Here is a 25,825-nt window from a genome sequence, read left to right as displayed (position 1 = left end):
CATTGTCAGCCATTATTGGACCTGGGAAATTCAAACTATGTCTTTAATTTCCTTAATCATATTTCTTGTCAGGATGAGGTTTATCAGTTGATTGATTGATTGGTTGCTCCTGATGAGCCGGAGTAACCTCGTTATCATCTTCATCCTCAAGGATACCGTCCTTGATGGTGTCCATAACCTCCTGTACCTCCAGGTCTAGCTCGTCAGAGGTCTGGGAAGCAGTCTCTTCTCCCTCCTAACCATACAAATTTATTTTAACATAATATTTCTTCCGGGTGGGGGGGGGGGGGGCACGAAACGTATTACTCTCAGGGAAATTTAAACAGTGTATAAACATAACTTGGCATTGTCGTAGGAGGCTGGTTTTTTGCATACGAACTTAAAATTATGTATTTTACATGTATATTTTGGTATTTAACGGATTTGAGCAAAAGCGAGAGCGGTCAAACTATCAAGATGTTTCGTAGTATGTCATGGAATTTGGTAGGATAAACCACATGGTAGGCCAGAATGCTCTGCTTGTGATTTACTCCACGTAGATGGATTCCTCTCGTCTAATACCTAAACCCTGATATAAACCTGAACAAACTATGAAAAACTATTACAGGTTGACACCATAATTACACTCTGGCCAGAAGCGTACCGATCAGAGTCCTTAAACTTATTTTTTACCTAGAATCCTTGTGTCTAGTACCCTAGAATCGACATACTGCAAGTAAAACATATGGCAGTATGGCCCAGAAGGTGACTGCTGGCTGCTAACGCGCCGATCAGAGTGGTCTTACGAAAGTTTTTACCGAAGAAATGGAATCCTCTTGCCCAATTATTTATAAATCGACAAACACTATGTAAAATATGTGGGAAGATGACCCATTATGTAACTGCCGGCTACTAGCACGCTGGTTAGAATGCTCCAATATTTATTTTGACCTAAGAAATGAATTCCTCGTGCCCAGTTACCTATAAATCGACATACAACATGTAAAATCTGTGCAAAGATGACACATAATGTAATTGCCGGCAACTAGCGCGCCGGTCAGAATGTTCCAAACATTTTTTTACCTCAGAAATGAATTCCTCATGCTCTATTACCTTTAATCGACATACAACATGTAAAATCATAGTGTAATGGTTGGCTACTAGCGTGCCGGTCAGAATGCTCCAATGTCTATTTTGACCTTGGAAATGAATTCCTTGTCCCAATTTTGTTATAATTTGATGTATCTCATGCTACTTTTATTCCAATTACGGTCAAACTGAGCAGATAAGTATTCAAAGATATTTTCTCTTATTGCGCGCGCGCGCGGACATTTATGCCTTTGGAGGTGAATTTTTTAGCGCATATTTGTTTCAAGAGTGTCAGGATAAATGTTAAAGTGTAATTAATGAAGTTAAGATTGATTTACTGTCAAAAAAGTCGTATTTTTTAAAAACAAGCGCGCGCACACACACTTTTGCTCAGATCCTTTAAAAACCAAAAATTTCATGTAATATACATAACATTAAGTTCGCATGTAAAAAAAATCAGCCTCCTACGACAATGCTAAGTTATGTTTATACACGGATTAAATTTCCCGGAAAGTAAAACGTTTTGTCGCCACTCCCCCCCCCCTGTGCCCCTAAAAAATTTCCCAGATGTGCGACACATTTTTTAGGAAGCATTAGGGTAAAACTAGCTCAAACACGAAATTTTCCGATTTTGAAATAATTTTCCTAAATGGCCCAGCCATTTTACTGTTTTCCTGCCGTTTTTGGCCGTTTTTAACCTTTTTTCAACCATTCTCGGCTCAATAAGATTCAGAAATGACCTAGAAAATATCTTTTTTTGACACGTTACAAGGGAAATTTGTAAGGTATTGGCCAAAAATATCCATTTAAAACCCGTTTCTGGTGCAATTTTCTCCTCAACTCCCCTTGCTTTGCCAAATGATGCAACCTTTTAATAAACTTGTTTTCATAAAAAGATACCAATGACGTGAAGATTGCACAGTAAATTACAAATGTTGAATATCTTTTAAGACGACTGAGCTTTGGACATTTTAGTTAACAATATTAGCAACGCGTAAAATCTCGGTTTTTGAGTGACATTGCTGTTTGGCCCATTAAAGTAATAAAGTCTTGAATAATTCACTGAACGGTTAATAACTCCATATGTTCTTTAAAGATATTGGAGTTTTTTGCATTGTTATAGAGACATTAAAGGGCATCTTTTTATGCAAAACTATTTTTTAATAAATTGCATCATTTTAGGAGAAAATTGCAACAGAAACGGTTTTTTTAAATGGATTTTTTGGCCGATAACTTACAAATTTCTCTCGTAACTTGACAATAAAACATTTTTTTAGGCCATTTCTGTAATGTCAGAATAGGAATAGAAGCCACCATTTTAACATTTTAGAAAATGCACAAAATGTGGTTGATGACGGAGCCTCAATTTTGAACCGATTACGTTAATTTTACTTTGTTAACATTTCCGATCTAATAGTGCGAATTAAAAATCAATGTATAAAATTTTTGCTTTAGTAACAAATCAAATCAAATCAAAGTTTTTGGGGATCCGTTCAAAACTCAAAACAATTCTATGTGGAAAAGGTCGACTCTAGCAAAAGTTTAGATGCCTGGCAAAGCTTTGTTCCCAAACAAGTATCAAATAAATTAAAACTATCATCTTAAATCTATAAAAATACTTATGAACCATTCACAATTACAGGTGAATGAAATTTTAGAGTTTTTCTCATTAGATTTAGTTAAATATTTTAGAAAATCATATTATATATCATACCTTTTCATTTTTTTTTACTTTGTGTTCGTCAAAATATCAACAACATGATTCAAAGAAAAAGTAACGTTATCATAATTTCAATTTAACATTTTAACATTTGTTTGACGCCGGATAAAGAAGATATCCTTTTTAGACTTAGTAAACATTTACTATTTTCAATGGTGAGTTCTCTATAAACAAAGCTTATGCATTAATGCTTTAGAGACAAAGAGGAAAAACAATAGAAAAATGATCCTATATGTTACTAAAATAGAAGTTTAAAAGGCCCAGTTGTGAATCGGACACAAGAAATTACAGTTACCGTCTCTTTAAAACATTTATTAAGTCTGACCTGTGATTCTGGGATACCATTGATAGGATTGAGATGAAATGATTCTGATTTATCTCTTCTTAGTATCCTATCCACACTTTGAGAAAACTTAGGGTTTGCCTAAAATATGTTTAAATAAATAGTTTTAAATTGTGATATTATGAAGATAATAGTATTTGCATAAAGTAACTGGGGGGTTGCTCGTGGAATTTAAAAATTTAACCAAGACAATCCTTCAATTTTTTTCTTCCTCTGCAGTTAAAAAAAAAAGGTCAAATCCTTAATATAAGAATCTGCCTTAAGCTTTAATAATTAATTCTTTGCTCCACCAATACTACGGACTTATTTAAAAATTCTGTTAAATATGTTTTAAAACTAAGCTTGTCATAGACACTGAAATAAGAATCAGATTTAAAAAAAAATTTTATCCGGATCCAGGTCATGAACATTTCTTTAAGATTTACTAATTTTTGAACAAATGTAGCATGTTAATTTTTTCTTTTTTTCCGCTTATATTATGTTGAAACGTGATAAACCATACAGAGATTATGAAGTTTTTAAAAATCTTTTAATAGCTGACAGATTCGTGATTTCAGGACAATGAGTTTTTTTTTGCAGGTTTTGGTTGATATTTTTGCGGATTCGGATCCAGGAATCCGAAATGTTGCAAAATCCAAAATCCTGAGCATTGCCTTCAACCATGCCACAGTGAAAACCTTTTTACTTTCTTGAAAAACGGTCGTTTCGTCTTAAAAACGACAAAGAAACAGTCGTTTTAAAGACGTTATTTTTTAAAAAATATCGTTTTCTTTTATTAAAAAACGAAGAAGTCGTTTTTTAGTTTTAGTTCGTCGTTTCGTTAACAGAGTTAGGTCGTTTTTAATTGAACGACAACCCTTCGTCATTAATCGTTAACAACCTTTTTTAAAAAAAATACATGTTTTGGTCTGATCAGATCAGAAAAACCTTAGGTCAGAAAACATTTAGGTTATTTCTCTCGATAAAAACAAACATTTGAGACAATATTCATAAACTTATCGTCCTGAAAATAAATTTAAAATAACATTAGAATTTTTTTCTCTAAAAACCGGAAGTTTAAAAAAACTAACGTTGCGATGTTTTGATTTTTGTTTTTTTAAAAGTTCAAAATGTTGGTTCGTTATGACCCATAGTCAAAAACCATCATTTTTTAACGTATTTCCGTATTTAAAACCGATTAACAACACTACCTGTGAGACAGTTACTCTACGCTTCCTATGATTCCAAAAGTATTTATCCAGCCGAACAAACTTGTACTTCAGCTTTTCCTAAAACAAAAGCAATTATATCAGGAAAAGATTATTAATCAAAATAATTTGTATAAAAATAGGCATAAAAAATATAGTATTTTGATTTATGATTTACGAACTTCCTCAATGTAGAATCTAAAATCAATCAATTTATCAATCAGGTTACGAAAAGCAGAGAAAACAAAAGATCTCTTCTTTAATAAAAATAAAATTTTTTAAAATGTATAAAAACTTGCCTTGGAATCTGAGAACTTGGCTGGCAGAGTCATTGATGTGGTGATGATATTCCCTTAACACAATATAGATAACAACAACGACAAATACAATAACTACATCCACTTTATTAACCACTAACAACAATAACTACACAACAACATCCATTTTATTAACCACTAACAACAAAAACTACACGACAACAACATCCATTTTATTAACCACTAACAACAAAAACTACACGACAATAACATCCATTTTATTAAAAACCACAAACGAATTCTACAACCACAACAACATCCATTATATCAACTACAACAATAACTAAAATCACAACAACAAAAACTAAAACCACAACAACAATAACTACAACCCAACAGAAATAACTAAAACAATAACAATAACTACAACCACAATAACAACATCAAATATAAAAATAACAAAAACATTTTTTTATAATTTGGGTGCAGGAAATACAAAAATGACAATAATAATAAAATATAAAAATAACAGTCCACAATTTATCCCTTTAAACTTTTGCTCAGATTCCTTCAAAACCAAAAAATGCACATAATATACATAATTCTGAGTTTGTCGATATTAATGTTATCCAACCTGCTCCTAGTAGAAAAAATAGAGCAGAGAGTACGGGAACCTAAGAATAAAATAAACTTATTTAACTCTTTTCAATTATAATAAAATTTAAACTCAAAATAATCATTCACTGACTGCACTTCGACTACATTATCATTAAAGGATTTTTTTACCCATTTTATAATACAAATAATATCCTTAATTTTCGAATCCTATCTCATCCCTCAAATCAAATCAAATCAAATCAAATAAATCTTAAATAAAACTTTCTGAACCGGATTTTAAAAAAAAATTTGAAACTAAATTGAAAATGAACCACTACAACCACTGTAAGATGCTCCTGACTCCTGAGAGTACAATGCTCTTTTCAAAATGAAGAATTTTTTTCCGCTTCAGAGGTCAGCATAGTTATATAATACAATTTTATTACCTGACAACTCTTTTTGACTACTCTTTATATGTCTAGCAACGATTTCGTACTAATATATATGCTGACCATGGTGTATTAATATATATTCGTAAATTCATATTTCAAAAATAAAAGGCTTTATAGCTTGATTATTCAAAACGCAAAGGAAATTTTCACAAATGCTTTGATTATTTCAATATTAGAAATGTCCTTGGGAGGTAAGTTAGACTAAATTTAAAGAAATTTGAGCTAATTGTAGATAGATAGATAGATATATATTTGACTAAATATTTAATTAAAAACAATTTAAATTGCACAGTTTTTACATTTTAATTAATTTTCATTATAGAATAGAAGTTTAGAATTTTATAAATCTTTAATTTTCCAACAAATACAGACAAGTCACCTAATTAAGGAAAAGAAAAGTGCAAGGGGAAGGAGGGAGGAATGGAAGGGGGTGGAGAGGAAGCAGGAGGGGAGGAAGTAACCAACCTGCCAACAAGCCTCTTGATGATGAGAGAGCTGATATAGTGTATAAGAGTTGTACAGCTGGGTCATGTATCCAATATAAAGAAACGGGATCAGAAATCCAAGTCCTTCAAACAAAAGAAGAATATATCAAAAATACAAAATAATAAATTCTAGGAGTGATTAGAAATCCTTGGTTAGTTCACATCCTTTTTTCCCTTTTTTTAATTGTTTTGTTTCAATTCTTTATCTTTGTGTTTCTTATCCTGCCATCGAATTTTTTTTTCTCTATCTTTATATGTCAAGAATGAAATCCATTTACTTTCATATCTCTAACATAATTATAATAATAAAAATCATAATAATAATAATAATAATAATATGTTCATAAATGGAATTTATTTCCTTTCTTATCTCTACCTTTATATGTTCATGAACGAATTCCATTTCCTTTCTTATCTCCAACTTTTTATGTTCATAAATTGAATTTATTTCCTTTCTAATCTCTACATTTATACGCTCAAGAACGAAATCCATTTCCTTTCTTATCTCCAACTTTATATGTTCATAAATTTCCTTTCTCGTCTCTAGCTTTACATGTTCATGAATGAATTCCACTTCCTTTATTATCTCAAACTTTATATGTGCATGAATGGAATCCATTTCTTTTCTTTTATATAGCTTAACATATTCATTAATGGAATCCATTTCATATCTTATCTTCACTTTTACATGTTCATGAATTGAATCTATTTCCTAACTAATCGTCACCTTTATTTGTTCATGAATGAAATCCATTTCCTATCTTATTTATAATTTATATGTTCATAAATGGAATCTATTTCCTATCTTATCTTCACTTTTACATGTTCATGCATGGAATCCATTTCTATTCTTATCTCAAACTTTTTATGTTCATGAATTGAATCCATTTCCTTTCTTATCTCTAACTTTTTATGTTCATGAATAGGATCCATTTCTATTCTTTTCTCTAACTTATATGTTTAAGAATGGAATTATTTCCTTTCTTTATCTTTTATATGTTCCTGAATGAAATCTTTTTACTTTCTTTATCTCTCACTTTATATGTTCATGAATTGAATCCATTTCCTTTCTTATCTCTGACTTTGTACGTTCAAGAAAGAAATCCATTTTCTTTCATATCTCTAACTTTATATGTTCATCAATTGAATCCATTTCCTATCTAACCTTTACCTTATACGTTCAAAAATGAAACCCATTTCCTTTCTTATCTCTACCTTTATATGTTCATGAATTAAATTCATTTCCTTTCTTATCTCTAACTTTATATCTTCATGAATGGAATCCATTTCCTTTTTTTATATACCTTAATATATTCATAAATGTAATCCATTTCCTATCTTATCTTCACCTATATATGTATATGAATGGAATCTATTTCATTTCTGTTTAACTACCTTTTTAAATTAATGAATGGAATCCATTTTCTTTCTTTAAGTGTGCCTTGCTTTATTCATGTTTTTCTTTTATTTACCTTTCCACATCCATGAATGGAATCCATCAATAGTAATATCCATTTCCTTTCTCTCCCCTAAAGATCTGAGCCTGTAGAGACAACCTTTCTGAAAAAAATAAAATATTAGAAGTTAATAACATTTTTCTTTATTTCAAAAAATTAATTAATTTTTTAATAATCGATCAATCAAATTATTTCATCCTCCAAAAACAGATTTTTCAAAATCTAATTAAAAACTAATGGAATTATAAAAATTTGTCTCCAAAATATTTAAAAATTTAGAAAATCCACAAAATAATATTATTGAATCCGAAAAATTTTATTTTTCTTGTTTTATATTGTAAGAGAAGATGCTCACAGAAGTTGAAATAGAGGATGGACACGAAGCGCTCTAAAAGTCTAGTACCTGATAAACGTACTGCAGGTACTGAAGGAATGCAACATATACATTGAAAAGCATGTGTTGATCTCGAAACTCTCTAGAAAAAAAAACAGTATGTATAGCCTGAGATTAAGATGAAGTGATGTGATGCAAGCAGGGTCGAATAAGGGGGTAAATAGGTGGTTGATCCCCCTTCCTTAATCAAATCAAATCAAATCAAATCAAATCAAATCAAATCAAATCAAATCAAATCAAATCAAATCAAATCAAATCAAATCAAAGTTTTATGGACGTCCCACTAACCACATTTCCACCTCAAGATGAAACTACTAAAAACAAATCTTAAGAGCTGAAGAGGGTTTATTAACACAGACCAAAATTTATCTTCAAAAAAATGTGGATTATAGAACTAACACCTACTTTATTTACTCAATGAGATTTGGATCATCATTAACACCAAATTTTAAATCTTAAATGTATATATGTCTTGTTCACTTGTTTTTTTTTGGATAAAAAGTTTAGCATGGAAGATGCAGTAAGAACCAGCGGCAGCATATCTTTGTTTTTGAGAGAAATGGACATATTTGAAATTAGCAAACTAGTACTGCTCAGACTGATTTTTGTTTACATTACTCCCAGTAATTGGAGTACACTTTCGTACAAACAAATGCAGCATATCTAGAGTTAAGTTGATTTACGTTTCAAAGATGGCGGAAGTATAAAAAAATCAAAAAGTTAATTCACAAAATCAACTTAATTTAATTTCATTTACCTCTTTCATTAATTTTTTGATGACATTTAATCTGTATTTTTGATGGGTGACACCACTCTGACATTTCTTCTGTAGGGAATGACATTTTTCCAATACCTACGGTCAAACGTCAAGTGATAATAAGAGGCATTCAATTTTTTTGTAGGAAATAAATTATTTTTGTTACAGTAGTCGGCGTTTATTTCAATACACTGAAGACGACTGTTCTATTTCAGTTTTGATTTCCAACATCACAAGATTACAAGTAAAGAAAGAAAATCTGTTAATTGAATGCTTCTCTTTGTTTCCATGTTTATGTGTATCGATGCTGTTTGAAAGCTTTGTAGAAATTAAAATTTTAATCAAAAGTCGTCTTTAGTGTGACATGTGACATGCAATTTACTCACTAAAATCAATAGTTCGCCATACTTTTTTCCTTTTTCCCTCTCCTCCTATCTTCATTATCTTTATTTAAAATTTTTAGTCATTTTTATGTGTAGGGCCTATCATTTAAAAAAGCCTTTATGGCTAGATAAGTACTGATTAAAGTATTGTTTGTATGTATGTAGTATTTTAAAAATATTTATCATTAGTCGAAATAAAAATGTTAAGTATTGTATTGATAAATACGACGACGACTGTGTAAAAACATTACGCTTCCTCTGAAAAAAATTAATTAAATGAACTATAAAGAGAAAATTTCTGGGAAATATTTGAATTATATTTTAAAATATTTAATAAAGTTCGGTCGAGATAAGCCGTATTATATTTTAACAAAGGTTTATTTAAACATGTAACTTTCACAGTTCAACATATTTAACATTCATTCTGTCACCATATAGAGACAGTATGCGTAATTATAAGTGACCCTCCGGCTTCAAAGATGGCTATGCAAACAATACAGCTAACAACGATACCCTTGAAACCTTGATCTGATCAATAATGTGCAAGAACTTGTCAATTTTAAAGTGTCTAATTCTGTTTAAATCATGAACATGAATATCAATGTAATACTTAATTATGCAAAGCTTTTAAGGGAACCATTTTCATTCGGGCATCGTCATCTTTGCACATAATTACGCTTACAGTTCCATTCAGAGGTAAAAACTATTATTTTTCAGACCAACATGATATTATTATTAATTAATCAATATCAAATTAAGAAAAAATAATTTTCTCTTGAAAATTTTAGACGAATTTAATTTGTAGTATGTTTTTAATTTCATCGCAGAAGTTGAGCTTTTGGAGAAACCAAATATTTTTTTTTGAGGGGGGGGATTCAATTATGTATTGGGAAAACTAAATGATATTTTTCAAATAAGTAGAAAGAAAAAATGTTGGCTGGCTGAAATATTGTTTTATTAAAAAAATGAGAGTAACTTCTTGGTAATTTAAAATTAATCAGACAGCTTTAAACAATCCAGTTTTACAAATATGATTGATGAAAAGACAATTACATATTAGCCCTAATTCTGCCATTTCAAAAACGTTGTCTGCCTTTATAGAGCATTTAAAATTGCCAGAGATATATATTTAAAATCGCCTGATAATCTGTCAATTAATTCCGGGTCTTGATCATAAAGCTCACAGTCCCTTTAAACTGTAAAAAAACGAACCTTTATTCTTGAACCATTAACGATGAGTATTGACTCCCTGATAGTTAGAGTACAGTAGTACCAGACAATCAGGAACATGAAGAGAATATCAAGAGCCCGGATATTCAAGAAAAAGTTGGTTGTCGCCAGAATACCACCTAAATAAGCAGTGCTTAGGATACATTTGATTTTGATCCGAATCCTGGATCCGCATCCAGGAGATGAACATTTCTTTAAGATTTACTGATTGGCCCACTAGAAAACCTGTAGTTTGTTGTTTTATAGTTTATGGTACAGATCAAAGACAGGGCAAACAAGGGAACTAATTACACTCTTAATATTTATTTTCTAATTTTTCAACCTTTATATTCTACTAGATCCAATAGTTATAGTATCAATGGTTTATGATGGCGATCTACTAGCCCTTTAGTTAACTACTTACCGATCAAATTAACAATGAGTTTAAATGATTCATATTGTTCCTTGTACTGATACTTTTCATTCTTGTCTAGTATTGATACGTCCACGTTACCCATAATAACTTGTAGATACCTAAAATACACCATTATCCAGTAAAAAGTGGAATGAATGTCGTCGTCGTTCTTTAGTAGGGACTGAAAGCGTAATGTCGAGAAACCTGCCATGCAAAAATAAAAATGCCCGATTTACAATGGTACCCATAAAAGCTTTATCTGATTAAGTTTAGAATTATATACCCATGTGATTGTTTCTTTAATCTAATTATTTACATTTGCAGTAGCTCTGCAAAAATGACTTGAACATTCTTGCTTAGAAAATAAATAATATTTCGAATCATAAAAGAAAGAAAAAATTTTGATTTAAAAAATTGAATTTATTTAGCCTTTGTTACCCCAAGGGTATTCATAGGATTCCTAAAAAAATTCAGCCAATTCTGTTCAGCTGTTTGGCCAGCTATGGCTAACATATATATATTATATGAGCAAAAATCTTTATTAAAAAGAATATTATGAATTGGTTTTTATTGCTGTAACATAATTGTTTTCTCACCTTCCCGACTTCCTTGGAAGATTTTCATTCATCTGACTTAGTTGACACTCTCTACGAAATATATCCTAGGAAACAAAATATTGTCAAATATTTAAATATAACTTTTTTCAGTAAAATCTTCATTAATGCTGTAATATTTAAGAGTTTTTTTATATCGCGGTTTTGATCTTTTTTTCATTCAGCCATACATTGATATTTTCATGACACTTGGCATACCTTTTTTAGAATTTATATATTTCACCCTTTGGAGATAAATAAAACTACCATTCTGCAAATAATGATAATGCTTCAATTATAATCATAGTAAGCTTTTCTTTGAAATCTCAACGTAAATTCACAGTTTGATTTTTTATTAAATTCATTAAGATTTCTACCCATGAAATCCTTATTAGCACTCTTAAATCTTAATATCTCTTTAAAAGTATCAAAATTATTTCTAAATACAAACCTTCTCCAGATCATCTAGTTCTCCCTTCTCCTCATTACAACTAGGATCTATCTAAATATTGTATAATAAATTTATTTGAAGATAAATCAAATCAAATCAAATCAAATCAAATCAAATCAAATCAAATCAAATCAAATCAAATCAAATCAAATCAAATCAAATCAAAGTTTTATGGACGTCCCACTAACCACATTTCCACCTCAAGATGAAACTACTAAAAACAAATCTTAAGAGCTGAAGAGGGTTTATTAACACAGACCAAAATTTATCTTCAAAAAAATGTGGATTATAGAACTAACACCTACTTTATTTACTCAATGAGATTTGGATCATCATTAACACCAAATTTTAAATCTTAAATGTATATATGTCTTGTTCACTTGTTTTTTTTTGGATAAAAAGTTTAGCATGGAAGATGCAGTAAGAACCAGCGGCAGCATATCTTTGTTTTTGAGAGAAATGGACATATTTGAAATTAGCAAACTAGTACTGCTCAGACTGATTTTTGTTTACATTACTCCCAGTAATTGGAGTACACTTTCGTACAAACAAATGCAGCATATCTAGAGTTAAGTTGATTTACGTTTCAAAGATGGCGGAAGTATAAAAAAATCAAAAAGTTAATTCACAAAATCAACTTAATTTAATTTCATTTACCTCTTTCATTAATTTTTTGATGACATTTAATCTGTATTTTTGATGGGTGACACCACTCTGACATTTCTTCTGTAGGGAATGACATTTTTCCAATACCTACGGTCAAACGTCAAGTGATAATAAGAGGCATTCAATTTTTTTGTAGGAAATAAATTATTTTTGTTACAGTAGTCGGCGTTTATTTCAATACACTGAAGACGACTGTTCTATTTCAGTTTTGATTTCCAACATCACAAGATTACAAGTAAAGAAAGAAAATCTGTTAATTGAATGCTTCTCTTTGTTTCCATGTTTATGTGTATCGATGCTGTTTGAAAGCTTTGTAGAAATTAAAATTTTAATCAAAAGTCGTCTTTAGTGTGACATGTGACATGCAATTTACTCACTAAAATCAATAGTTCGCCATACTTTTTTCCTTTTTCCCTCTCCTCCTATCTTCATTATCTTTATTTAAAATTTTTAGTCATTTTTATGTGTAGGGCCTATCATTTAAAAAAGCCTTTATGGCTAGATAAGTACTGATTAAAGTATTGTTTGTATGTATGTAGTATTTTAAAAATATTTATCATTAGTCGAAATAAAAATGTTAAGTATTGTATTGATAAATACGACGACGACTGTGTAAAAACATTACGCTTCCTCTGAAAAAAATTAATTAAATGAACTATAAAGAGAAAATTTCTGGGAAATATTTGAATTATATTTTAAAATATTTAATAAAGTTCGGTCGAGATAAGCCGTATTATATTTTAACAAAGGTTTATTTAAACATGTAACTTTCACAGTTCAACATATTTAACATTCATTCTGTCACCATATAGAGACAGTATGCGTAATTATAAGTGACCCTCCGGCTTCAAAGATGGCTATGCAAACAATACAGCTAACAACGATACCCTTGAAACCTTGATCTGATCAATAATGTGCAAGAACTTGTCAATTTTAAAGTGTCTAATTCTGTTTAAATCATGAACATGAATATCAATGTAATACTTAATTATATAAAGCTTTTAAGGGAACCATTTTCATTCGGGCATCGTCATCTTTGCACATAATTACGCTTACAGTTCCATTCAGAGGTAAAAACTATTATTTTTCAGACCAACATGATATTATTATTAATTAATCAATATCAAATTAAGAAAAAATAATTTTCTCTTGAAAATTTTAGACGAATTTAATTTGTAGTATGTTTTTAATTTCATCGCAGAAGTTGAGCTTTTGGAGAAACCAAATATTTTTTTTGAGGGGGGGGATTCAATTATGTATTGGGAAAACTAAATGATATTTTTCAAATAAGTAGAAAGAAAAAATGTTGGCTGGCTGAAATATTGTTTTATTAAAAAAATGAGAGTAACTTCTTGGTAATTTAAAATTAATTAACAGATTAAATACAGCTAAAATTGAAAAAAAAACGAATAAGAGGGAGGATCTTCTGTAAAGAAAAGCCGAAACAATAATAATTTTTTTTTAAATTTTAATTTTGAGATTAAAGTTCTAATTGACGACACTGTTGAATGAATAGTATAGAATTGTTCAGGAAATAAATTTGCGTACAACTAATTTCTTTTAAACAATAACAATTTACCCAGGCGTTATTTTGTGGGGAGGGTCAACTAAATATAAATTTGACTTGTCGCTTTGTTTTATCCAATAATCATCAAAACAACTAAACCGATTGGGCCAAATTTTGTTTGCGCCAATTCACATGACCATGGGAAAAAATGTTGCCTGGGAAAAAAATGGGCTACTTTTCCAAGATTTTTGAAAATGCGTGGAAATTAAACAGAAAAATCTGCTAAATGTTTGTTTATTTAGAGTTCGATGAAAAAGTTTTGATGCGGGGGTGGGACTCTAATTACCTCTCTGTATTCTTTATGTTTCCTTTCCAATTCATGATAGTCGTCAGATAGATCCGACCAATCCTGATCATATCAAAACTTTAAATATGAAATAATAAGATAAGAAATCTTATAAAATATAAAGGTCAAAACTGTTGAATCTTAAATCTGTTAATTACGCGTTAGGTCTATTTCCTTGGTCAATTTCACCTTTGTTCCCTGACTTGAAATTACTTTCCAATTGTTTCTGGGTAAATTTCTCGTAGTCGTGTATCCCCGGACATTTAACAAAAAAAATTTCCTCCAATTAATCTAATAAAAACCCTAAAAAAACCCTTAACAAACGTACCTAACATATCGGATGGGAAAAAAAGATTTTTAAAGAGGGGGAGGGCAAACCGTGCCAAAAAATAAATATTTTCACCCCTGTGGAGCACAGGGGTGAATGACCCATAGGACATCATAAATATATGGAAAAAAAATTTCTAAAAAAGAATTGACTATTATTAAAGTTAAGATTCCTTAAGACACGCTTCAAGCTTGTCATGCATACTCATCACTTCTATCTGAAATTCATTAGAAAAGTAGAATTTTTAATAAATAATCGTCACCAAGTAATATCATCAAGCATTCAATTAAACTAATACTTAAAGGAAACATAGACGTTAATTCAAAGTAATCTCCATTTCAAGAGTAACATGGCCGATTGACGATGGTACCCCTTACACTCTTAGCATAAAGGAGATAAATATCCCTTTTCTCTCTAAAAATTGATAATTTTCAATTGCGGCTTCTCCTAATCTGTCACTATAAAGCGAATTGAAAATAAAAGAATCTTAATTTCAAGATAGAAAACAAAAATATTTTGTAAGACCATTCAAGGTTTTAAGGATACTGTTGTGAATCTGGCTTTTATAGAGGAGGATCACAGGAAATAACGTGAACAGTCACTTTAAATTAAGCTAATAACGAGAAATACTCTCCTTATAAAATAAAATCTAAAGATGATTGATTCAAAACTAAAAATTTTGATCTGGATGGAATTTTATCAGGTCGCAATTTAGCGCGATTTGACAGGTTCGGATATCTCAGCAAGAGTTTCTAGCATTTGTGATCGAGTCTTCTCAACCAAATCTTCTATATTCGTCTTTGAGTACGCGGAAGTGTCAATCGGCGGTAAAACTCGAATAATTGCTCGGCCTGGACGAAACATCATCTTTTTCCAGTCCAAGAAATTATACTCCGAAACTACTACAGGAATAATTGGCATTTCACCGTCCAAGGCAACATGAAAAGCCCCTTTCTTAAAGGGACGCATTGAGAGGTTTTTATCCCCATTTCTAGTTCCCTCTGGAAATACAAGCAGTTTTGTTTTATTTTTCTTCGCCAATTGACCAGCATTATTCACGTCTGCATGACTTGTTTTACTATTCCTGAAATAAATAAAATTAGTTGGTTGAAATATACAACTCGGAAGAAATCAAATATCGTTCAGTTACTTATTAAAAAACGACCCTACTGTGTAAATACGATAAATCTAACTGTTTAGTTGCAATTTATAACAATTTTGTTACATACATATGTAAACACTTATTATTAAGGTTTACAAGACAAATAAATGGATTTTTTTTAAAACAAAAATAGACACAACAAAAAATTTAAACCTTGTCTTGACTTTTTAATCTTTTCAATTGCTTCAAATCCCTATCTAAAATAATTTGGAGTATGATTGACACTTAAAAAAAATGTTCCCTACCTTTGTAATAAAAAGTTCTACCTGTCGATAAATACTACTCCGACAAACCAGCTTGCTATACCAACTGGACCAGCGTATAACACAGATTTTTTAGCGATCGGAGCCATTCTAAAAATAAATAAGCTTCAATAAAATAAACATGAGTTTTTATATTCACAAAAGATATTTTCTTACTTTTAACTCATAAACAAGAAATAGAATTCAATTTACAGTTTAATTATAAACTCAGTATACACAAAAATACAGTATAATTTTCTAGGTGAACAAGTCCCTTGGTAACAATGTTTTCATGTGAACACAAAGTCCCTTGGTAAAACAATGTTTTCATGTGAACACTAATCCCTTGGTAAACAATGTTTTCATGTGAACACCAAGTCCCTTGGTAAACAATGTTTTCATATCAACTTACTTGCCAATTCTTCTCCAAAGTTCCATAATAGGCATTAGGTCAATAACAGACTACATCAACAAACTATTCACAAATAGCAAGGCAGAGGGCGAGAGGGGGGTAATTTAATTACAACCCTTTTAGTCCGCCCATGTTCCATGCCAGCACTATTTTGAGAAAAAAAGTCGTATATTTTTATCTTAGGTATAGAGCCTCTCCCTCTTAAAATATTAAACTTATATNGGGGGGGGGGCTTAAAAAAGAAGTTATCCTGATGAAATCATTATTACTTATTCACAAGTTGTTCATGTTTAAACCAAATCTGTTTTTATCATTATTCATGAACTTTTCTATCAAGACTGTTTATCTATATAATAAAACAAGACATTCATTTGTATGTTGCGTATAGCCGGCCAAACAGGTAGACCGATAGGGATGAATTTTTTTGTGGACACTCATGGGTGGCCGGGGGTATTTTAGGCTAAAAAAATTCAAAAAAAATTTTCAACTTTTTTTTTGTTGTTTTATTTTCAATTTTTTCAGATTCCTTCTTCCACGGGCAACACCGGGCTCTTCAGCTAGTATTTAAATATATTCTCACAAGAAATTACGTTAACAGTCCCTTTAAGACATTTCAAATGTGAATAATCCTATTCCTGATGATTAAGAACAACAACGGCTCCTCCTTCAGGTTTAAGATGCTCCTCACCCTCTAGGATCAACTCTACTCCAACCTAGAAAAAAATAATAAATATTTTCAGGGCTGTCTATTTTTCAGAATTACCCCCGGGGGAATTGATTTATGATGATGGGGGGGGGGGAATAGGACATTATTATCCCAATTCAGCTAATAATACCTTAAAAATAAGAACTTTCGGAGGAAAAATAAATTTCTAAGAAAAAAGTGTTCCTTGTAGAATGCTTTTAAATTCTTAAATAATATTATAAGAGAATAGGACAGATATACGCACCGTTCTATGAACCCAATGCAAGATATTTGCCGTGATAAAACCATTCCTATGATGACGGGGCCTCGGTAAGCTTATCAGTATTACAAAGAAAGCCAGGCTCATGTATATCACTGTTAAGTACACAAACTAAATACACAAGATTATATCAAATTGAATTTTTTAAAAGGCAAATTATTATGTAATTTTACATGACCCTCACTTTATAAGAGTAATAAAAGGATTTAAATCCTTATTCAAACAGTAATATTCTTTTTTCTGAAAATGAGCAACAAAATCGGGATTTTTTTTTACAGATAGTAAAAAGACTTATTTGGAAGCGCTAAAGTTTATTTTATAGTTTATTAACATTTCAGATTTCTTTTTCAGAAATAAAGAAGCCCCAAAATTAATAAAAAAATACTTTTTTGATATAACCTTCCTTTATTAAATAGTTGAAGGCCTGTGAAGTATTAAAAAGAATCAGTATGATGATAAAGAAAATAAATAGAATCCATGAATTCTCCATGATGTTTAAGGTCTTAGTGTAAAGGTGATGATGAAGGTTAAAGCGTTAAGTACATAAGGTATTGAAGGTATGCTAAGCCATTATCAGATCTCTGAAATTTTTTAAATAATCACGTAAGGCATTAGAAACAAATCAAAATATTGTAAAATCAACAAAAATAAATCAAAGTCTAGATGATCTTTTATGTACGAAAAATAACCTTCAGTAATAGTTTAAAAATTGAAGGGATAAAAAAAATAATCTTTTAAGCGGCTTAAAAACTAATAAATCATAATCCTAAAGAAAGATTTCTAGACCCCCCCCCATTCAGCCTAAAAAATGGAAATTAAGTTTTAATTTTAATTCAATGTGAAATTAAAAATTATCATAAATTATTTCAGGATTGAAATAGGTTAAGACAAGTACTGAACCACGCACTAAGACATGCTAGGGCCCGAGCGCTGCAACTAGGAAAGGCTAGGGGGTCGACCGTTGCGGCCAATTTCACAACTTGGACCATGAGTTGCATATATACTTTATTGTATATTCTTATGGAGAGGCCTAGGGTGCAGGATTGCACTAATAAATTATTGCCCCCACCCCTCCCATCAATTCTGTGCATGACCTAAATTTTAACTATTTTCAAAAAAAATATTATTTCACGGTTTGGTTAGGCTAGGATATGGGCTAGGTTATGTTAGGTTAGGTTAGGTTGTTAGAACAGTCAACAAAATTAGTATATATTAAAGGTTAAGATAGACACTTTCTGGGCCGAGCGCTGTGGCTAGGACAGGCTAGGGAGCCGAGCGCCGTGACAAGGACAGGCTAGGGGGCCGGGCGCTGCGTTCACATGACCAACTATATTCATGAATGTATTTTTTAAACTACCTAAAAAACGATAAAAAATTATGTACAAAATAAAAAAGGGGAGCCGGAGGGGGGGGGGGTCCAAAAATCGTTTGCTAGGAAATTATCCGGACCCCAAATCTTTCACTGGGAAATGATAAAAGATTAAAAGGAGAACTCGAAGCACTTGATAATAAAAAGGTTAGAATTTCATCTTTAAAATCTATATTACCGTCATGTTTTTAAACAATGTGAAAAAGGCAATATATCCATTGATTAATTGGCTCACAAATTAGTTAAAGCTGACAGTTCTTTTCAGAACAAAGTATGTTTTTGCATTCAAATTTCTGATGTGTACGTACAAAGTCTTACTGGATAGTTGATTGACTAGAATCTAAATTAAGATAACAGACAGACGGTTATTTGAAAAACTGAAAATACAATTAGCGCAAAGTTTAAATAATGCCGCAACAAATAAATAATAACAGCTGATGTCAAGTAAGAAGCAGACGACCTTTTGAGAAAGTATTCACAGAAAACAGATGGTGTATCTTTCGACCTACGCAAATCCGCTATACTACACTTCTGACCTACGCCAAATCCGATATATTACACATCCGACCTACTAGCACATGGTTTCACATGCTAGATGCTTGTTGGCTGTTGCCACAGCACCCAGCCCCCAGCCTGTCCTAGCCGCGGCGCTCGACCCCCCTATGTCATGTCCTTGCCGCAGCACTCGGCCCAGAAATTGTCTTAACCTAGCCCTCAAATAATACAAAAATAAACAGCTGGTGTAGGTCCGATATTAAATAGGTCGGAAAGTTAGTAGGTCAGAAGTTCAGTAGGGGATCTGATGTAACACTACCAACATGAGTCATGACAATATTTTAATAATTTGAGAACTTGACAAGGTGAATTCCTGTTCGAACTATACTGCCGTTTGATGGAACGTTTGAAATTGTTCACATGAACTAAGAACCGCGACTTGACTTCATGATCCGCAGTTCAAATTAACACAGTATATTTTCTCATTTCAACTAAACGTATCTGCAGCAACTTTTTCAAATTCTAAGATTTAAAGTGAAACGACCAACAGTTCATTAAAGATCAAAAACTCAAACAGGATAGCACTACCCCCCTTAAAGGTATATGTATCTCTTAACTTTGCGCTTAGGAGAAACTAAATTTATAACCGTTTTTTATTATTTACACACATTTGCAAATACTTCCTGCGTAAATTCGAATACTTCAAATTATAGACAATGAAAATTGCTTCCAATGAATTAAAAGGACTGTAATCGTAATTTCCAGTGACCCTTCAAAGACCCTGGAGGATGCTCAATACAATTGAAACCTTTTGCCCCATGGATATATAATAGATGGATATACAGGGTGTCCCACATCAAATTAGACCGTGTCAATTGGGTCTAAATTACAATTTGAGGGACAAATCAGAAAATTTAAGAAGAATGAATCATTTTGAATCATAAGGCTAATAAAAAAATTTTTTGCAGAAAATGCTAGATTTTTTGAGTATTATGTGCGTATTTTGGCGTTAAAGATTGGAGATAATCTAATATGATATGGGACGCTCTGTATCATAGTCAAGGAATTTGATGCAATTTTTTCGCTGGGGTGTTATGCAGTACGTTAGATATTGGACCCTGGAACTTACAATGGTTTTCGTAAAGTTAATAGATGTCAAAGGAGTATAGAAAAACATTGTAAGTCTTTAAAACTTGATAAGATTTAGCCTCCTTCTTTGTATTATAAAAATTGTTGGAGATACTAAAGATTTAAACAATTTGCTGATATTTAATATTTTGAATTTTAAACAAATTTCTCAATATCTTGGTCAATTTTTAAGGTACAAAAACGGCAGACCACATTTTGGAATTCTGAAATCAAGACACCTATGATGCTACCAACTCTTTGAAGAAAATGCTATGTTCAAAAGATTTAGCTACAGTATCTCATTTCTGCTTACTCCAGGGCCCACTATCTACAAAAGTTCTTCTCTAATTTGGACCCTGAACTTCACTTCAAACTTTTTTTAAAGTACAAATTATTTTTATAGAATGAACAATAGCCAGAATAAAAAATTTTATAGTAAAACCTAAAATTTGCTATGCAGAGATTTTAGAAATTTCCTTAAAATATCTAGGGTCCACTGAGATATAACAGCTGCGTAGCCCACCGACAAAGTTACATGTACACTAGCCCAGAATAGTATAGATCGGTAGATAGAAGCATACATAAAAGCGGGCAGTGCTTTGGCCCATCAATAATGTGAAAGATATTGTAGTTCAAAAGAGTTTAATTTTGAAAACGTAACTATAATTTTTCTGCAGTAGATGTGCACATACTCAAGAGACTTTGGTAGACAATTGAAAATAATCAGTTTTCCAAATTATATAAACATTGATATCTAATTAACATATACTTAGAAAAGCATTTGAGGGTACTGCATTTAAATTACACTTACAGTCCCTTTTAGCTTAAAAAGCCTAAAAAGGATAAAATTGATCCATCTGCAACCATGATTTAAAATCATATAACGAAAAATCAGAAATCTTATTTTAAATCTTCATTTCTCAGTTGACCTAAGTTATTTTATTATTACATTTTTACAAAATTTTGCGTAATTTTTTTGATCAAGATTTAAATTACTGACATGGCCATTCAGGCCATAACTCAGTTTTTAAACTTTTTTTTTATTTACCTCTTCTTGTTCCTTTAATTCTTTCTATCATGTTCTTCTTTCAGATGCAACCAAACTGCATTACAACTTGAAAAAAAAATTGAATACACGTATAGATAACAGAAAATTTAAAATACAAATGAAAACTCAAAAAAGAGAGAATTTGTTCATGTTTAACAGTTATATAGAAAATTAAAACATAATTTACATTATCCAATTTTTTTAATAACAAATTTTATTGAAATTAGTATTTTTTGCAAGTTTACCTTTGCTGCAAAGATAAAAAGGTTCCAACTCCAGAAAACCACTAATGGGCCTCCCTTTTTGTATAATATATCTAATTCCATTGTTTTTTCACTTTAATCTGAAAATGATAAATATAATAAACAAGTTGCTTATGTTGCACTGTCCACAAATCTGGTAAAAGAAATTAAAATTTTTTTACTTTAATTCATCCTTTACATGTGGATATAGCAGGAATTTTTTTGAGGGGGCATAACCTTTATTGATTTTCAAGATAGGGGCAGTCCATTGCTAGCCCCCCCCCCTCATCCAACTCCCATAATCTTAATTTCCTGTTTAAAAACCTGCTGGACATTTAATCATAATTTTCCCAAAGTTCTACAGTATAATAATGCATTTTGAAAGAGTATGACATTTTGATCATTATAGCTCTATTTTGAAGAAAAAAGTTTGTGAGATGGAAACCTGAACTGTAAATTTTTCCATTTTTTTTATGTACAACAGTGCAACTAAAATTAAACTAAAATTTCACTAGATAAAAACAATTACTGAAATCATAGACTGGAATAAAACAATAAATTCAACCAAAAATATAATCAGCAGTGGTTGAAAAGATTTCTTTATATACAAAGTTTGATAATATTATTTGGACTTTTCTGTTTCAGAGATTTCAACCAAAGTTTCAAGCATTTGTGTTCGAGTTTTCTCGATCAACTCCTCAATATTAGCCTTGGTGTAATCTGATGTTTGGATTGGTGGTAAAACTCGAATAATTGCTCGGCCTGGACGAAAAAACATCTTTTTCCAGTCCAAGAAATTATACTCCGAAACTACTACAGGGATAATTGGCATTTCAGCATCCAAGGCAACATGAAAAGCCCCTTTCTTGAAGGGACGCATTGAGAGGTTTTTATCCCCATTTCTAGTTCCTTCTGGGAATACAAGAAGTTTTGTTTTTGTTTTCTTCGCCAATTGACCAGCATTATTCACGTCTGCATGACTTGTTTTACTCTTCCTGAAGTATTTAGAAATAATTATTTATTAATCAATCTTATGGACATGAAAATGGAGATTGTCTTTAAATTTGACATATGAAAAGGTTTGTAACAAGAAAAGAAATTTAAGTAAACACTATTGCTGTTTACTTAAAAGATTGACTTTGAATGAAGACAGTTTTCTGCTTTATTTATTGAATTAAAATTAAAATTTTCAATACATGGTAGTGACATTACTTGTATTTTAAATAGTTCTTTAAATATTTCAAGAAAGGGAATTTGGTTGAAAAGAATGTGCGTAACCCCAAGTAAAAAAATGTACCACCACTTACCATTTTACACTCAAAAAGTTAACAATGGACAAGCCGCAACTCAGTTGCGTTATATTGACGTTCGAACCACGTACTTTGGTTGTTTGGGTAAGATTACATTTTCTCTTTCAATTTACCTCTCAATGAAGAAGATTCCAAGAAACCAGCAGGCAATTCCAAACGGTCCAGCATAAAGTAAAGATTTTTTAGCAACCAGAGACAACCTACGGAAAAAATATATTATTATGATACTTTTTATGAATAATTAAAACATAAAGTTTCTTTATTTTAAAATAAAATGATAAACGTACTTTCCCAACTTTTTCCAGATTTCCATGACAGGCATAACATCAATACCAGACTAGTGCAGGGTACATGTTCAGTCAGTAATGAGAGTTTTTTTTTATTTATGAAATATTTATTTAGACCTCGCCACAAAATCTGTTTATCTAATTCCTATATCTTTGCAACTTAATGTCATAGGTCTTTGATATTTTAGAAAAGGAATTCTAATAGAGCAGATCGAAATTTTATGTTGAAATATTAAAGGTTAAAGATCTGCAAGATATATGGGCTTAAACATGAGTTTGTGGCAATGGTGTGGGTAGTGAATGAACTAGTTCCTGATGATTGAGAACAATGACTGCTCCTCCTTCAGGTTTCAAGTTCTCTTCACCTTCAAGAATCCACTCAACTCCGAGCTAAATATATTTTTATTTAAATCTTTTCAAGTAAGTCAATATATGTGTTTTGTGACTTTGTGTACAATAGGTTTGTAAAAATTTTAGCTCCTTTAGCTGATCAATTTTGGAAAATTGTCTGTGTTGTATAATTCTCACAATTTTCTCAATTGTTTCTGTAGAAAATTCGCAAGTAACTTTTTTAGCGATGCCACAGATGAAAATAATCAACTGGCAATGTCTCAGTCATGCTTAATCAGGCAAAGATTTGCAGGATACCATTGTGCATATGACATGGCACTCTACAAACGGTGGATCACTTGAAATGACCCTTCCTTAGATATATTAGAGGTGAACCTGCTGTAAAGTCGTGGTTTTTATTCATGTTAACATAATTTGAATTTATAAAAAATATATAAACAAGGAAAAACAAGAATGATGAAAAAATATGATAAAACGTCACGGTTATCAATTAAAAACAATTGTGACGGGGAAACAAATAGAAGGAATTATGCTTGGAAAATGAAATACATGATCATTTAACAATAACATATATATAGATATTTGCGTGTAATTTCCGTTTATTTTATCCATTAATGCCTTTGTCGGCAGAAACGCAACTAGTGGGGGGAGGGCGGCCGGGCGCGCCCTCCCCCCTGCATAATCACAGGAATCGGCGAATATCAGTATCACAGGAGTCAGGAATAATAAAACCAACAGAGTTATTGCAGAAATTGTATTTGCCATGGTTAGTTTAAAAAATATATTTTTATCTTTCTGAATTCTCAACATTTCACATTTAATGTAAAAAGTTCCGAGCCCGAGCTGTATTCTATTTGTGTTGAGATATCAAAGGTTTACACAACTCGGTGCAAAGATTTTGGAATTAGAATATTTTGGAATTAGAATATTTGAGTTTGTGGCAAAAACATTCTGTAACCTGTTTTTTCTTTGAAAGAACTTCTATAAAATCGAAAATGAAATAAGATTATGAATGTTGGTTAGAATGATCATTCATAAATTCAATAACTTCAGGAGAAAACGTAACATTATCAGTCCTTTTTCGATGTAGATGATTAAAATTATATATGTATTTTTATGTTTTTTTTCAGATTGTATAAATGATCATTTCTTGTTATTATATCTGTAATTAAACCATGTTCTTTGGCGCTCCGCGCACGCATTAAAAGAATTGATTGACTCAAAACGTTAATTTTACAGTTGTTGAAAGGATAAAGTTTTAAAAAACACAAGAAAAAAAACGATTTTAGTTGAACAAGCCAAATCTGCATGCAAAAACTGAAAATTTACTTTTTTTCTACATCAAATCCTTTAAAAAGCACTTTCATTTTGAAAAAACTTTCTAAAAGTGCTAGTTACGCCTTTGTTTGTCGGAGTCAAAGTTTTTCTTAGCAAAATAAAAGCAAATCAAGAGAAAATTATTTTTGAATAAGTTAGACTTGGTAGATTTTGTTTGTAACCGATAAACGTCAAAAAGGCTCAACCGATCTGGCTCAAATTTATTGTGGGACCTCACATGATCCAAAAGAAATCTTTATTTTTAAAAATCCCACGAAGAAAATGATAAAAGAGTATCAATTATAAAAGTTACAAGTTCAAAGATAGTCGCGAAGCGCCATGGAACCCTATTAATTAAAAAGGACCTACCGTCTTGTGAAAAACAGAGAAAATATGCGCAGCTATCAGACCATTTGTTGGGTGTTTTGGACGCGGCAAGCTGATGAGAATAATAATAAAGGCCATGCTCATGTACACTGTAGTTAAATATGCAAACTAAATAGATTTGATTACATCACAATATTAAATGACAATAATTGGCATTTATAAAGGCTATTGAGCAAGTTCAGCAGCCTTGAGTGGGGGTTTTCTTTTTGTGAATTTACTTTAAAACCTTCATGGTCTTGATCATTTTTCTCAAAACCTTAATTGATCAGTAACATCCATATTTTAAACCTTGAAAATTTTAAGAAAAAAGCTATTTTAAAATGTGATGTAATCTGCCTTCATCATATAGTTAAACGAGGAAGATGAAAAGAAGAGAATAAGAAAGATAAGAAAGAAAAGAAAGAGGATCCAGAAAACCTCCATTATTATATATACGAATGGTGTCTATAAGAAGAGGGCTGGCATCTATAACATGATAAGATCTGAAATAAACTT

The 25,825-nt window shown here is 31.1% G+C and overlaps 3 protein-coding genes across 7 annotated transcripts; all 3 read right to left on the bottom strand.

Annotated features, from left to right (window-relative positions):
- On the bottom strand, positions 1 to 14,872 carry LOC111708170 (transmembrane protein 120 homolog). Its single transcript, XM_023481467.1, has 15 exons — positions 14,788 to 14,872; positions 14,288 to 14,350; positions 12,426 to 12,521; positions 11,769 to 11,819; positions 11,321 to 11,385; positions 10,734 to 10,843; positions 10,295 to 10,449; positions 7,970 to 8,074; positions 7,582 to 7,669; positions 6,090 to 6,193; positions 5,210 to 5,249; positions 4,618 to 4,670; positions 4,322 to 4,399; positions 3,114 to 3,212; positions 1 to 235 (listed from the first exon to the last, which is right to left on the bottom strand). Exons 1-15 carry the CDS (start codon positions 14,821 to 14,823, stop codon positions 53 to 55), a joined length of 1,326 nt encoding a protein of 441 aa, XP_023337235.1. The 5' UTR covers positions 14,824 to 14,872; the 3' UTR covers positions 1 to 52.
- LOC111708166 (1-acyl-sn-glycerol-3-phosphate acyltransferase alpha) lies at positions 14,832 to 21,778 on the bottom strand. 5 transcript variants are annotated; one of them, XR_002766599.1, is made up of 9 exons: positions 21,682 to 21,778; positions 21,437 to 21,502; positions 17,800 to 17,977; positions 17,382 to 17,507; positions 17,067 to 17,144; positions 16,432 to 16,481; positions 16,044 to 16,130; positions 15,218 to 15,699; positions 14,832 to 14,912 (listed from the first exon to the last, which is right to left on the bottom strand). XR_002766599.1 is itself a non-coding variant. In XM_023481460.1 (8 exons), the coding sequence occupies exons 3-8, from the start codon at positions 17,884 to 17,886 to the stop codon at positions 15,327 to 15,329; spliced, it is 801 nt and encodes a 266-aa protein (XP_023337228.1). In that variant the 5' UTR covers positions 17,887 to 17,977; positions 21,437 to 21,502; positions 21,682 to 21,778; the 3' UTR covers positions 14,832 to 15,326. The 5 variants fall into 5 exon arrangements, 4 of the variants coding, with proteins under 4 accessions (XP_023337228.1, XP_023337229.1, XP_023337230.1 ...); XM_023481460.1 differs by having other exon boundaries at positions 14,832 to 15,699; XM_023481461.1 differs by having other exon boundaries at positions 14,832 to 15,699; positions 21,437 to 21,491; positions 21,682 to 21,772.
- On the bottom strand, positions 21,779 to 25,825 carry LOC111708168 (1-acyl-sn-glycerol-3-phosphate acyltransferase alpha). Its single transcript, XM_023481464.1, has 6 exons — positions 25,667 to 25,825; positions 25,313 to 25,438; positions 23,588 to 23,665; positions 23,276 to 23,325; positions 23,102 to 23,188; positions 21,779 to 22,673 (listed from the first exon to the last, which is right to left on the bottom strand). The coding sequence occupies exons 1-6, from the start codon at positions 25,751 to 25,753 to the stop codon at positions 22,301 to 22,303; spliced, it is 801 nt and encodes a 266-aa protein (XP_023337232.1). The 5' UTR covers positions 25,754 to 25,825; the 3' UTR covers positions 21,779 to 22,300.

The sequence above is a fragment of the Eurytemora carolleeae genome, unplaced genomic scaffold, assembly GCF_000591075.1.
Source record: "Eurytemora carolleeae unplaced genomic scaffold, Eaff_2.0 scaffold861, whole genome shotgun sequence".
In the NCBI taxonomy this organism is placed as follows: Eukaryota; Metazoa; Arthropoda; class Copepoda; order Calanoida; family Temoridae; genus Eurytemora; species Eurytemora carolleeae.
The sequence above is the reverse complement of the archived record's forward strand: the minus strand, read 5'-3'. Positions and strand labels throughout refer to the sequence as shown.

Coding starts and splice junctions, on each gene's coding strand:
- LOC111708170 (XM_023481467.1), bottom strand. CDS start 14,823: ATGAGTATGCATGACAAGCTTGAAGCGTGTCTTAAG. Junction 14,351..14,787: donor AGCTTGAAGCGTGTCTTAAG/GAATCTTAACTT, acceptor TGATATGATCAG/GATTGGTCGGATCTATCTGA. Junction 10,844..11,320: donor CTTCCAAGGAAGTCGGGAAG/GTGAGAAAACAA, acceptor GGTGTATTTTAG/GTATCTACAAGTTATTATGG.
- LOC111708166 (XM_023481460.1), bottom strand. CDS start 17,886: ATGGAGAATTCATGGATTCTATTTATTTTCTTTATCATCATACTGATT. Junction 17,145..17,381: donor TGCATTGGGTTCATAGAACG/GTGCGTATATCT, acceptor ATTTTTTTCTAG/GTTGGAGTAGAGTTGATCCT. Junction 16,482..17,066: donor TTGTTGTTCTTAATCATCAG/GAATAGGATTAT, acceptor TTGTTGATGTAG/TCTGTTATTGACCTAATGCC.
- LOC111708168 (XM_023481464.1), bottom strand. CDS start 25,753: ATGGAGGTTTTCTGGATCCTCTTTCTTTTCTTTCTTATCTTTCTTATT. Junction 25,439..25,666: donor CGTTTAACTATATGATGAAG/GCAGATTACATC, acceptor AAATCTATTTAG/TTTGCATATTTAACTACAGT. Junction 23,326..23,587: donor TCATTGTTCTCAATCATCAG/GAACTAGTTCAT, acceptor ACCCTGCACTAG/TCTGGTATTGATGTTATGCC.